At 38.2% G+C, this 15,087-nt stretch overlaps 1 protein-coding gene across 1 annotated transcript; it reads right to left on the reverse strand.

Annotated features, from left to right (window-relative positions):
- Positions 1-2,660: 2,660 nt before the first annotated feature.
- On the reverse strand, positions 2,661-3,989 carry LOC137617272 (gastrula zinc finger protein XlCGF57.1-like). Its single transcript, XM_068347268.1, has one exon. The coding sequence runs from the start codon at positions 3,987-3,989 to the stop codon at positions 2,661-2,663; it is 1,329 nt and encodes a 442-aa protein (XP_068203369.1).
- Between the last annotated feature and the right edge of the window lie 11,098 nt (positions 3,990-15,087).

Raw genomic sequence — 15,087 nt, forward strand, 5'->3', positions numbered from 1 at the left:
CGAAATATATTTTGTCCATAAATACAATCAATCATATAAATACACAGACACACACACACACACACACATATATATATATATATATATATATATATATATATATATATATAGATAGATAGATAGATAGATAGATAAATAGATATTGAACTGCACTTGTTTCATACACGCTTGTACACTGTAACAGTTTTGATTTTTTTCTTATTACTCGCTCTTCCATGTCCTGTTAATAGACCATCTTGAGTTTTCCTATTAGCACAAGCTTTATCATGTTTGAATTTTTGTGACGTTCTTCCTCGGAAGTCGCGGTATATAAATTCGATGATTGCTTAATTAAGTTTACTTGCATTCACCTTGCCTCACAGTTATCACCTAACTGGCGCTGCGCACAATACAGCTAGATAGATAGTTAGAACGATAGATCATAGATATTTGTGTGAGGAAAAAATAAAATTTCATGAGGGCATTCCACATTTATTCTGCAAACAATGTAAAATTGAATGAACACTATTAGATAATACCCGCATTTACAAGGGTTAAAAAATGCATAAAATAACTAATAACCTAGTAATTAGTCTGGGTAATAATTTTAATGTAAAAAACGTATATAAAAAATCTATTTGCTGAAATAAATTGCAATGGTTGAAAGGTAAATACAAACTTTTAAAAACTAGAGTAGATCATAGGTCACCTGCCTACATAATTAAAACATGATGTGGTGCAAAACACAATGGTTACCAGTTCTTCTCCTTAAATTCTAAAACTTCCGCTGGCTCACCTTCAATGTTAGATGTGCCCGACTCCTTTTTTACATGGTCAGCACACAAAACATTGACCTTTTCACAGTATAATGTTTTCGATAATCATATCTCCTGCTACCTGCTTATCTTTAATCTATATTAACAACAACTTTTTAACGTTATCACGAACACATGGCTATTGTTTCTCTGATGTAATTGCCTCTTCACAACATAATTTGATTTATCTTATATTTTCCTAAAAATTGTACAAATTGTGGATGTTGCATGACTGTACATTTTTGCCAGAACTGCCTCACACATACCTGCTCATACTTCTCAATTATTTTTTTTCTTTTTTACTTCTACAGTAATAATTATTTTGGGGGTTATTGTCATGATACTGTACTGTTAGTTTCATGATGAACATTAGCAATCACAATTCGACAAAGAACACGTGATCACAACTCTACAAAGAGCAATACAAAAGAAGCTTGCTTGCAATTGAAGGATGCTACCACCAGTGCTCCTTGGGGAGTGAAAAACTTAGGATCTAAATATGTAGGTGAGGGGATTTGAGCTAATGCAAAAATATGTGAACATGGTATTGAACACTGCGTAGGTAGTGTATGGCCACCAGCTTCATTGCATTTTGCACATTAAGTGCTTGTCTCGTTAGTCCTGGTTCACAAAAAGTGTCTATATTGATCAAATTTTTGCTCACAGATCGTTGAAATACTCTTCATCCAATTTGTAATTGCATGCTCATATCCTGATTTGCTCGTACTCAAAACTAGGCTATTTGTAAGCCGAGGTACCAGTGTGTGTGTGTGTATGTATGTATGTATGTATATATACTGTATATATATATATATATATATATATATATATATATATATATATATATATATATATATATATATATATATATATATATATAACACCTTTCTGAATGGGGATACTTCAACATGATGATAGGGTTTGTGTATTGCCATGATCAGCAAAGCTCCATTAGTCATTGACACCCATACTAGATAGGTTTACTGTGAGCAATCAGACAAAAGTCTCCAACCATTACCATCTGCATTGGTCAGCGTGGCGATGAAAACTGGCCAAACCCGACATAAATAATGACATATTTGAGGCTTTCTTCCTGCAGTGGGCTAGAAATGGCTGCACTTGTTGTTGTATATTTGGACTAACTATATACACACACATATACAGTATATATAGTTATATATTATATACATATATACATATATATATACCTATATATATATATATATATATATATATATATATATATATATATATATTATGAAAATTAAATTCATGAAAGCTATGAGATAATGAGATATTCATTTATTGCACAAAACAAATCTGATCAATGACAATTAAAATCAATTAAAAATAAATTTAAAAGATATATCTATTCAGTTTTACTTTGCTTAGTTCATCATAAAATATCTGGACATTTTATCTCTACAATTTAAATGAAAAAGTAATGTAAGGAAAAAAGTGCGTTTGTTGTATCATTATTGCATAAAGAATGCCAGGCTACATCTCTCTCTCTCTCTCTCTCTCTCTCTCTCTCTCTCTCTCTCTCTCTGTCTTAAAATTACTGCGAATAACTTATGCATAAAGAAATAATCTTAATAAAAGATTACTTTGGCACTTAAACCAAGTGAGTGGCTTCTACTAAATGTAAGTTTTCATTGCGACTGAAAAACTTCCTTGTCATTCAATGGACGTAAAGTTTTTCCCTGTTATGAATATTTGTGCGTATTTAGACAAAATGATTAACTAAAAATCCTTTAACATTCAGGGGAAAGTAAAGGGCTTATTTTCTGCATAGATTCTTGTGACTCTCCAATATTAACTGGAGAATGATAAACTTCTTGATCATTTACTGAAAGCATATAGTTTCTATTTAGTATGAGTTCTCTTGTGTTTTTTGAGTTGAGATTTATTAGAAAAATTACTAGGACATTTAGAGCATGTGAATGGCTTCTCTCTAGCATGAATTTTCACGTGGGCTATGAGATTTGCCTGATCAGCAAATCTTTTCTGACATTCAGTACAAATGAATGGTTTTTCACCGGTATGAGTTCTCATATGTACTTTGAGGCCTCTTCGCCGAGAGTATCTATTTGGACATTCCGTGCAAGCGAATGGCTTTTCTCCAGTATGAATTCTCATGTGTAATTTGAGATCCTTGGAAAGAGAAAACCTGCGTTGACATTCAGGGCAGCTGTGAGGTTTCTCTCCTGTATGAATTCTCATATGAACCTTTAGAGTACCCATATTAGCAAAGCTATTTTTACATTCATTGCACATGAAAGGTTTTTCTCCAGTATGAGTTTTCATGTGTCTTTGGAGGTTACCGAGAAGAGAAAAACTACTTTTACATTCGTGGCATGAAAATGGTTTTTCACCGGTATGAGTTCTCATGTGTACTTTGAGAATACTTGATCTAGTAAAACTCCTATGACATTCTGAGCAAGTGAATGGCTTTTCTCCTGTATGAATTCTCATATGAATTCTGAGATGACACGAGTGACCAAAACTTCTTGGACATTCGGAGCACGTGAATGACTTTTGTCTAGTATTATTTTTCAAGGATTTTTTGGGATGGAGCATTCTCATGTGTGTTTCTAGAAGATCTAAGCCAGGAAAACTATTCAAACATTCAGTGCAAGTGAATGGTTTCTCTACCATGTGAATTCTCATGTGGGTTCTGAGAAGATTTAAATCAGAAAAGCTATTTTGGCATTCAGCACAAGTCAACAGATCCCCTCTTGCATCAATCTTCTTTGAAAACCTTTCGATTTCTTTAACATAATTTTTGTTACTTTTCCCAGCCGAATTTTGAAATGGCTTTCCGGATGTAAATGCTGTATCAGAATTATCTTGAGCAGTTGAATGAAGTGGAGTATCTGCTTCTTCAAGAAGTTTTGATCGACAACCACTATCATAACTTAGCGACTTTTCCTCAAGCTTTATAAATTCCATATCATCACAGCTTAGTGAATCTTCCTCAATCTTTATAGATTCACAGTCACTATCAAAACTTAACGGGTCATTCTCTATCTTTACACACTTGTATGAAGCTTCTACCCCCCTATCCTTTAGATAAATAAATTCAGTATTTTTATTGTTTTCTAAGTAGGGTTCTGAAACTGCAGTTTGATTAATTTCCAAATCGCAATTTTCTTGTTTAATTGGACAGAATGGTAATGGTTCTCCAGCTTCCATTTTCATGGGATTTTGAAGGTACTAAAGTTAATCCCACTTAGCATATGCTCTAAATCTTTTGCTTATTCCCCCGGTACAAGTTGAATACGGAGAATATCAATCAATACATTTCATACAAAACTAACTATGTTCAGCAATGAGGGAACACTTGGACAATTCACTAAATTTTCATACCATTATGTTTGACATTTTCATATCTATACAAATAATCTCTCCTTACTCCTTACTTACCTTTAATTGTAACAGTTAAAATCTTTTATGAAGAAAATCAAATCACCAAATACAACTAATTCACCTTCCATAAATAGCATCATATAAACTTCTGTCAAATTTTGTTTCAAGATAATTCATCCCTTAATAAAAGGGATACTTTCTAACATTAAAACTGTTGTGCAAAAGTGAATTGACACGCTAAATCACCACTAAATGTTATCAGAGTCTATAATGCAACATTTACTATCTCTAACATTATTAATTACATCTACGAAGTTTTTCTTTCATTTTGCTTATTCCTGTACTCACTTTTGATGCAATAAACAAAATGTTTAATAAAACTAGAATATCTTTTCATAAACCTCCATGAACTAACAGCAAGAGTCTAATATTCTTATACAGAGATTGAGGGAAAAAGTGGCTCTATGTTAAGAGACCATTCTAATCAAGATGAAAGCTTCAATCCCACTGGCTTTCTTGCCCTCTAAATGGATGACTAGATGGAAGAGAGTGATTTAGGTTTCTGCCTTATAAATCTGTAAAAAAAGAAAAAAGAGAAAAATTGAGCAATAAAATTTTCTATTTCTATATTAACCTAATGTTCACATTACTTTCGTTTTCAGAAGCTTCTTTATGTCCACATTAGCCCTTAGAAAATGAAAATTACCCATTTTCTTTCCTTTTAAATTTACTAATCGTTCTAATAAACAATGAGATTAATTGCATCTACCAGCAACAACATTCTGTGTATGACGTATATACTTTCCAGTCTCAAAGTAGAAAAAGTTCCTTATCCTTTTGACACCATTAGATAGTGAGGAGAGTACCATGCTTATGAATATCAGGTGAGTATTGAAATAACAAATTTATTAGAAAAAATTCTGTTTATTTCTATGAACTGCCCCTAATGTTTGCATTGCTGACTTCCACCATACTAATGGTAGTGAGTAGCCAATGAAGGAGAGATAGGGCGTTTAATTTTTAATAATCAATCAAAAATATCCTAGACTTGGGCTCACCTATAGTCTAGATTTTTGGGTACAGGTACTCTAAACTACAGATTGACATTTCTAAATATCAATTTATCACCTTATTACTCATTCATATAACATCAGTAATGAAGAACTCCATGTATAAATTACAAAACCAATAAATCAAATTCGAAAGATTATCAGGCCAGAACCCAAATCATAAATCTACTTAACAAACAAATTAAATTCACAATGTTATCAGACCACATCCCCCGGCAGCTACTACAGGGCTTAACGGCCAACATTTAAACAAGGATTCTTTAGGATAATGGTTAGTGAATGCTAATTTGGTACACCATTAAGCAGCTTCTAAAACTTTTACCAAAGAAAGATTTTGGTAAAAATTTGATACGCAGTTGTATTTCCTACATCATGAGCCCTAATTTCCAAATCTTTCATTAAATTTAGAGATTTTGAGCTTTCGTGACCAAACATTAATGCTGAAGGAAATTGCACTCTTAAGAGATTGCATTGTAATTCCATTGCAATACCACAAATCGAATAAGGCATATTACTCCTAATATTTGTAGATTCACCAAAATAACACTGAACAGTTCTCATCAGCCAAGAAAAACTATCCCCTGTACTAACAAACGCTTCCATTTGTAAAGAAGTAATATAAAAAAAATATTTGTGGAAACCTTTGGTCTTAAATTCATCTTGGCTCAGACATCAAGACAAAGGGGATAAAATTATCTTATGATCAACCAAAGCCTACTTTAAAAGACATTGCCTCCAAGAACTCAAGTCCTTCAGGGGTATTGCTTGAGTCCTTAGTTCTTTCAAGTGAACCTGCCTGTACTCTTGATTGATCAGCATAAGGAGCCGACTCCAGGATTATTCACAAGCATTGCGATGAGCATACCGCATAACATATCGGATGTCATGAGTCATTGTCCAGAGTTCATGTCAAAGATCCTGCTTCTACCCCAGCAAAATTCTACCCTCTTTTAGTGGGGTGCAGAATGACTGTCCTTTGAGAAAATAGTGTTGCTAGCTACAGATCTTGAATGACCTTGTGCAGCACTCAAGACTCTTCCCCACACCAAAAGGGTGGATTGATATCCAAAAACTTTTTCTCCAAACTTGTGCACCCTCAACTGTGCTGATGCCACGAGATTCTGGAATTATCATCCCTTTTCAAGCACACAAAGTCAGGGATATCAGGACCTCTCTAACCTTCAAATAGAACCTATCAGTAACGCTAATCCGGAGGGTAGGAGTCAGGCACAACAGACAACCCTAACTGCTCATTAGCCTACTCATGAGAGTTTACCAGCATATCCCTGGATAACCTTATTTCTAGTCCTGTGGTCATTACCCAACAAGCGAGCCTGGATCCCTCGGGGGAAAGTATCATGTGACCAAAGATAATAGTTGCGACATAAGCCTACAAGGAGAGATAGCATGAAGGGCAATTCTCCTCTTTCTTATTTCCCTGTTAGGTTGAAACATTTAATCGAAGGAGAATATTCCTTCAGGAGATACTGTGCTCTTCTGAATGACTTTTATTCTATGATTGAATGCTCTCCATTCAAGGACTTTGCCTCTTTAAATGACTTTTCCCTTGTGTGGAAGACTCCATCTACCCTCCAGGGCATTGCCCCACTGGAAAACTCATCATTCTTGGATTTTGAGTCTTACATGCTGCAGCAAGTGTTTAACAGCGATGTTACAAGTCTGTTCTGGAAGAAGATGTCCAGGACTATCATTAGGCATACTCTAGGAGAGGAGAGAATTTCCAGTCACAAAGAAAGACCTTATTAACTTTTCTTTACAGACAAGTCCTGCAATGAAGTTACTCTCCATTCTCCCAGACAAGGAATGATGGATGGAAAGTATAACCCCATTTCTCATGTAGACAATATCCTTACAGATATAGGTTCCTTCATGAACTCCTAGTAGTTTGAAAGTGGGGACCTAAAAAGAACACTGGCAACATCTCCATGCTCAGATTGTTAGGTGGTTGACAGGAGTCATGATTTTTGCACTTCCCCTAGACAAAAGTGCACTGACATTTCCCAGTTAGTAAAACAATCAGATTGGTTTTAGGGACTACCTACCTTAAAGGTTTAAATGGCTTGCATAAATGGTAGAGGAAAGGGGCAGTGACAATGGCCTAGCACAGGAAAATGCTACAGAGACTGATTATATATCCATATGATCAGCTCCCAACCCTCCACTCCACCCAAGCTAGGAACTGGGAGGGCCAAGCAATGGCTTCTGATGACTCAGCAGATAGACCTATAGACCCATAACCCTTTTATTTAGCTCAGAAGGATGATGAGGTTGCAAACACTGCAAGAAGCTAACGAGTTTGAGCGGGACTTAAACCCCAGTCCAGCAAATCACCCGGTAGGGACTTTTCCCATAAGTTTCCTATTAAAGGTCAAAGGTTTGTATAACGTGTAGAAAAAAAAACCTAAATTTTATTCAATTTGCATTTTTCTTAACTATACAAAACTGAGACCCTTAAACTACACTGCCCGCCTTAACCACCAAACAAGTCTTAGGTGAGTGGGCAGCCAGTGGTAGGTTGGCCAAGGCACCAGCCATCTTTTGAGATACCACTACTAGAGAATTATTGGGTCCTTTGACTGGTCAGATAGTACTACATTGGATCTCCCACTCATTAGGGCTCAATTTTCCTTTGCCTACACATACACAGAATAGTCTGGCCTAATCTTTACATATTTTCCTCTTTCCTCATACACTTGACAACACTTAGCTAACTGAAAAATCAACTTTTCTTCACTCAAGGGTTAACTACTGCACTATAATTGTTCAATGGCTATTTTCCATTTGGTAAGGGTAGAAGAGACTCTTTAGCTATGATCAGCAGCCATTTTAAGAAAAAGACACTCTAAAATCACAACATTGTTCTCTAGTCTTGGGTAGTGCTACAGCTACTATACCATGGTCTTCTACTGTCTTGGGTTAGAGATCTCTTGCTTGCGGGTACACTCAGGCAAACTATTCTATTCGTTTCCGGGCTATTTTCCCTATTGGAGCCCTTGGCCTTATAGCATCATGTTTTTCCAACTTGGGTTTTAGCTTAGAAATAATAATAAAAACAATAATAATAATAATAATAAAAAAAAAAGCTTAACGGCTGCTTCCAGCTTCGATGAAATTTGTATATTTAGGAAATATACAAATTGATTGAAATATTTTCAATGTTCATATTTTTGAAATGTTATACTTTTATTTGTATAAGTAATAAAACTGTATACTTCTATTAATAAGATTAAATTTCTATATAATCACCTGTTTTTTTTTTTTTCTTTTTTTGATGAGCTAAATCTAGGACCAAATTTTCCGGAACTGAATTGTATTGCAACAAAACGGATTTTGATCAAAGTGAAAAATCTATTTTTGGGTGAGATAGCCATGTCATCCTGATGGAAGGTTCCTTTAGGTAGATTTCTAAGGGATATTTGCTGCAGTGAAACTCCCAAAGAATTAACCGTAGGTCTCCAGAATTCTAACTCCTGGCGCGAGTATCCTTAATATATCTTTAAGGATATTGCATAATATCAGGGGACGTATTTTTTGATACGACACATAGCAATCTTCACCCCGAATAGATTTAACTCTTTGAGGGGGAAGAGTGGTGAACGAAAGGGGAGCCGTTATCAAGGTAACCGGTGGACCCCCTCCCTGTACTTCTACGGCCCATCATTCCTAGTTGCATTTAAGCAGGAATAGCCGCAGATAGATTAGTTTCGGGTGGGGTCCATCAGGACGACATGGCTATCTCACCCAAAAATAGATTTTTCACTTTGCTCAAAATCCGTTTTTTGGGCTCGGCCAAGTCGTCCTGATGGAAGCTTACCAGAGAATTAACTTGAAAGTAATATATCTGTGGGTTTGTGTAACTGCCTTTACTTTGAATGAGTTCCTTATATGGTCTCCTAAACCTTTATATATGACATTACCGTTATTTGTCATATCCACTAAGTTTGGAACTAACTTAGGGCTTCCTGCCCCCTGCAGGGAAATTGTCGACTTCGACTATAAGGATTCAAAGTTTGTATATCCGTAGGGACACAACGGAAACATCTTTTGAGATTACCTGGTTGTGCATTGGAAATCATTACTATCAAGATATCTATTTAAGGAAAATAGAAAAACTCTGGAATCTTTTATTTTATTACTAAGGATAAAAGAAGATGCAGATACATTTCATTTTTGTTTTTTATTTTCATATGCAAAACAAAATAATAATAATGTATCCTGAGAAGGAATCTAGCCTGCATATATGAACATCATGGTTATATATATATTTTTAACCTGTAAGGTTAAAATGCCACTCAATAATTTGAAGTTAATTTGTTTAGTTTCACTTAGATGTTGGATATGCTTCAACACTGTGTACAAATGTTCACACGGCACTGGTGTTATTGGTTAGATTCTGCACCTATATAGAACAGTCCATAAATCACCATAGTGATTTTCACCAGAAGGTATTACACTCGAGGGTGCTAACACCTCTTCACCCGATACACTGTTGAGTCCCAAAACAGTCCACTGTTCATCGCAGCACTAGACAGGTTTTATGACACTACCTGCCGCCACTACTAAGTGTTCTTTCTCGTGCACTTGCTTCGCATAATGTTTATAGAAGACTCTGGATGATTTCCACCCCATATATGAGCGGAGCCTATCAAAGTCCATGTGTTGAAAGAAGTTCAACGAAGAAGCAACTTTTCTTGGATCGTGACCTGCGGGTGTGCTGTCAGGATCCGCTCTGCGAATAAAGTATGTAAGTTTCGCCCTCAGTTGTTCTAGGGATAAATTTGAACCTGAGGTTTTGCCTCGGAAGAGCTGTCCCTCCTTGAAGTCTGAAGTTCTTCGAAGATAGACCTTAAGACACTCTACTAGGCATAGAGAGAAATCTTCCTTCAGAGGGCAGATTCTCCAAGGACCCAACCTTTTGGTGGGCTGCTCGTTTTTGGCAAGAAAGGTAGGATCAGGGAAAAGATTCAGTTCTCCCATTTCTGTGAACTGAATATGGCCTTCATTCCTGGATAAGGCCATAGCAAACAGAAATATCCCTTTCTGTGTTAGATCCTTTAGGGTGCAATCCTCATTGTTCATATTCGAAGCGTAGTGCAAGAATTTGTCCAATGACCATAATATGGGCTTTGGAGAGGTTGCTGGTTTGAGTCTAGCGCACTCTTTCGGTATCTTATTGAAGATTTCACCTGAAAGGTCCACCTGAAAGGCGTAAAGAAGAGGTCTAGTCAAAGCCGACTTACACACAGTTATTATGGTGGAAGCAAGGCCTTGTTCGTGTAGGTGGATTAAGAAGGAGAAAAAGATATCTACTGATATTTCTGTCAGTTTCCTTGCTTTCACAAAGGAAACCCACTTCTTCCAAGACGATTCATATTGTCTCCTAGTTGAACTTGACTTGTATTCTTCTATGAAGTCGATCTTGTCTTTTGGGATCCCAAACCTTTTCTTGGCTGCTAGTGCAAGAAAATCATGAGATGTAGGTTGTTGGTTCTCAAGGATGAAGCATAGACAGTTGACTTCTGAACCAGTTGGGATAATACAGGGTTTGCCAGAGGAAACAGCTTCAGTTTCAATTCTAGAACTAGAGGGAACCAATTGCTTTCAATTCTAGAACTAGAGGGAACCAATTGCTTTCAATTCTAGAACTAGAGGGAACCAATTGCTTTTGGGGCATTTGAGGGCCACTACTGCCGCTGTTCCTCTGAAGGATCTTAGTTTGTTGAGGACCTTCAACAGGAGATTGGTTGGTGGGAACAGATAGATTCGATTCCATCTGTTCCAGTCGAGAGACATGGCGTCTGTCGCTTCTGCTTGAGGGTCCTCGTAAAGGGCTACATATCGAGGTAGTTTCTTATTGTCCCTCGTTGCAAAGAGGCCGATCTGCAGTTCTGGGACTTTTTCCAAGATGAAGGAGAATGAGTCTGCGTCTAGGGAAAATTCTGTCTCTATCGGCTTTCGCCTGGATATAACATCCGCCGCCACATTGCGGAACCCTTGCAGGTGAACTGCTGATAAGTGCCATGTTCTCTTCCTTGCCAGGTAGAAGATGGCTAGCATCACGTGATTGATGTGAGGTGATCTCGACCCTTGTCGGTTTAGACATCTTACTATCACCTCATTGTCCAAGACCAGTCTGATGTGATCTGATCTGCGAGGGGATAGTTTCTTCAACGTTAGGAAGACTGCCATAGCCTCCAAGATGTTGATGTAAAAGGTTTTGAACTGGTGCGGCCAATTCCCTTGCACTTTCCTTTGTTGCGAATGGCCTCCCCATCCTTCCAGGCAGGCATCTGTGTGTATCACCACCGATGGTTGAGGTGGTTGTAAGGGAATTGTTCGTGCTAGGCTCTTGGCTGTTGACCACAGCCTTAGTAGCGTGTGCAATCGGGTCGGTGTCAACCTTTGTTGATCTCTTCGAGCGTTTGATGCGTATCTTCTCCAGACTCCTGACGCATCCTTTAACTGTGCTTTTAGCACTGGGTCTGTCACTGCTGCGAACTGGAGAGAACTCAATACTCTTTCCTGTTGGCGTCTTGAAATCCTCTTGAGTTTCAATAGTCTCTGGACAGATCTCGCTATCTCTCTCCTCTTCTTCGGTGGAATGGAGAGACGGTGTGACGGTAAGTTCCAATGGATTCCTAACCATTGAAACTTCTGAGCTGGAGAAAGGCGAGACTTCTTGCAGTTGATCTCGAAGCCCAGGAGCTCTATGAACTGGATCACCTTTCCGGCTGCTTGTAGACAAGTCGTCTTGGATGCTGCCCACACCAGCTAATCGTCCAGTTATGCTACTACCTGAATTCCTTCTAAGCGTAGTTGTTGGACGATTGTATCCGCAAGTTTTGTGAATATCCTTGGGGTTATGTTTAGCCCAAAGGGCATGGCTGTGAAAACATACTTTGTCTTCTGTAGCCTGAATCCTAGGTAGGAGGAGAGGGGGCGGCTGACTGGTAGGTGCCAGTAAGCATCTGCCAGGTCTATTGAGACTGTGTACGCCCCTTTTGGTAGAAGGGTCCTTAAGTGTTGTAAGGTAAGCATCTGGAACTTGTTGTTCTCGATGAACTTGTTGAGTGGAGACAAGTCTAGAATGACTCTGAGTTTGTCCGAGTCCTTCTTGGGAACACAAAACAGTCTTCCCTGGAATTTGCTTTTCTTATTACCTTTTTGTTCAAGAGTTCTGAGGTATATTCATCCAATAAGGGGGTGGAGGGTGGAGTGTTGGAAGAATTGTGGAAAAGGAGGTGGAATTTTGTTCCATTTCCAACCGAGTCCATTCTTGATTAGGCTGTGGGCCCAGGGATCTAAGGTTTATTAGTGCAGGGATCGAATATTCTTAACACCAATTTATGTGTACAAGAACCAAATATTCTCGAACCGATGTACGTGTAAAGGGACCGAATACCCTTGACACCAATTTACGTGTAAAGGAACTGAGAATACTCTCAACATCAATTTACATGTATGGGGACCGAATATTCTCGACATCAATTTACTTCTACAGGGACTGAATATTCTCCACACTGACTTACGTGTACAGGGACCAAATATTCATGACACCAATTTACATATACAGGGATGGGATATTCTTGACACTGATTTATGTGTACAGGGACCAAATATTCTCCACACCAATTTACATGTATAGTGACCAAATATTCTCGACACCGATTTATGTGTACAGGGACCGAATATTCTCGACATCAATTTACTTGTATAGGACCAAATATGCTCAACACAAATTTACGTGTAAAGGCACTGAATATTCTCAACACCGTTTTACGTATATAGGGACCAAATATTCTTGACACTGATTAACGTGTACAAGGACCGAATATTTTTGACACCCCTTTACATGTACAGGGATTGAATATTCTCAACACCAATTTACGCGTACAGGGACCAAGAATATTCTCGACAACAATTTACGTGTACAGGGACTGAATATTCTCAACACAGATTTAAGTGTACAGGGATCTAATATTCTTGACATCGATTTACGTGTGCAGGGACCAAATATTCTCGACATTGATTTATGTGTACCGGAAGCGAATATTCTCACCCCGATTTACGTGCACAGGAACCGAATATTCTTAACACGGATTTACGTGTATAGGGACTGAATATTCTTGACACCAATTTACATGTACAGGGGCTGAATATTCTCAACACCAATTTACGTGTACAGGGACCGAATATTCTCGACACCAATTTACGTGTACAGGGACTGAATATCCTTGACACCAATTTACGTGTACAGGGACTGAATATTCTTGACATCAATTTATGTGCATAGGGACCGAATATTCTTGACAACTTTTTTTCGTGTACAGGGACCGAATATTCTCGACATAAATTTACGTGTACAGGGACTGAATATTCTTGACATCATTTCACATGTACAGGGACCGAATATTCTTGACACTAATTTACGTGTACAGGGACCGAATATTCTTGACACCAATTTTCGTGTACAGGGACCGAATATTCTCGACACCATTTTACATGTACAGGGACCGAATATTCTTGACACCAATTTATGTGTACAGGGACTGATTATACTTGAGACCATTTTACATGTACAGGGACCGAATATTCTTGTGGACGCGGCTGAAGCAGTCCGACCAACCTCAAAATAACATGCTAGAGAGTTCTGGGGCATGTCCCGAGACCTCTTTAAGAGGAGAATGGTGCTGAAGATCCTTGGGAGTACAAGGCAAGCCTGGCTAATGGGAACGAGCTGGAGAATGATAAAAGGGATCCTCCAATATGGCTGCTTCTGTATGAGGGGAAATGGCAGTCTCGACTCTAGGGTTCCGGACAATGTGGGGAAACTTTCAATGCACGTACAGGAGATACCTCCAACAGCGAAAATTTGTTCCTGACAATCAACCATATAGGGGTCACCACTCAAAGCGTTAATGGGAGGCGAGGGGGATCTTTGCATGGCAAAATAATCAGGTCCCAAGGACGCAGTATCAAATTTGGCTCAGGGAATACATCGGTCGTAGCCAAAGGATCAGTCACAAGCATCGACTATGGATCATCATGTCCAATCTCATTACTAGGTGATGAGACATTTACAAAATTATGATCATCAATACCTAATTTATGAACATAGTTCTCCGTGCCAGAGGGAAGGAGGGTGGGGGATAACTTTCGATACAGAAACAAGATTGCCTTTCTCACCCTTTGTGGAAGATGATGAGGAAGGAGAACAATCTCTTTTAGCCCGTTTCTTGCGTCGAGAACAATATCTCTCCCACTGGAAGGATGACCACTCCTTACAGTACTTGTATGGATATTCCGAGGAGCATTTCTTGCCAGGGCATGAGGGGTAAACGGGATGCGGGTTGACTTCAACCTTGCTCATGAAGGTGCCACATGGGGGCCTGTCACGTCCAGGGCACAAAAGCATGACGTTAGAGGTACTATCCATGATACAACATACTTTACTCACAAATAATGTAAGCACAGCTAGTGACAGTGATAACAGAAAAAACATAAAGCACTAGGCACTATAAGTATACCGCATGTGGATATAACAGTTTTGATCGTAGACAAGAGGAGTAATTGCCTCCTCTTAGCACTACAACCAGGAGATAAGTGAAGTAAGCCATTCAAGCAGTGCATGGCACTGCCACAGAGTGGAGTTGCCTACCAACCTGTTGTAATGCAATCAAACCAATTTTCTTTTTTCATTATCTGGTAATGGAAACTGAAACTAGGAGTAGCCCACTTAAATGACTCAAAAGTTTTTATCTGCATAGGAATAACTTTAAGTAAAGTTAGAGGTCTTGTAGGATTGATTCTTATGAGGAAGCAGCCCAAATGTT

Source organism: Palaemon carinicauda, chromosome 2, assembly GCF_036898095.1.
Source record: "Palaemon carinicauda isolate YSFRI2023 chromosome 2, ASM3689809v2, whole genome shotgun sequence".
In the NCBI taxonomy this organism is placed as follows: Eukaryota; Metazoa; Arthropoda; class Malacostraca; order Decapoda; family Palaemonidae; genus Palaemon; species Palaemon carinicauda.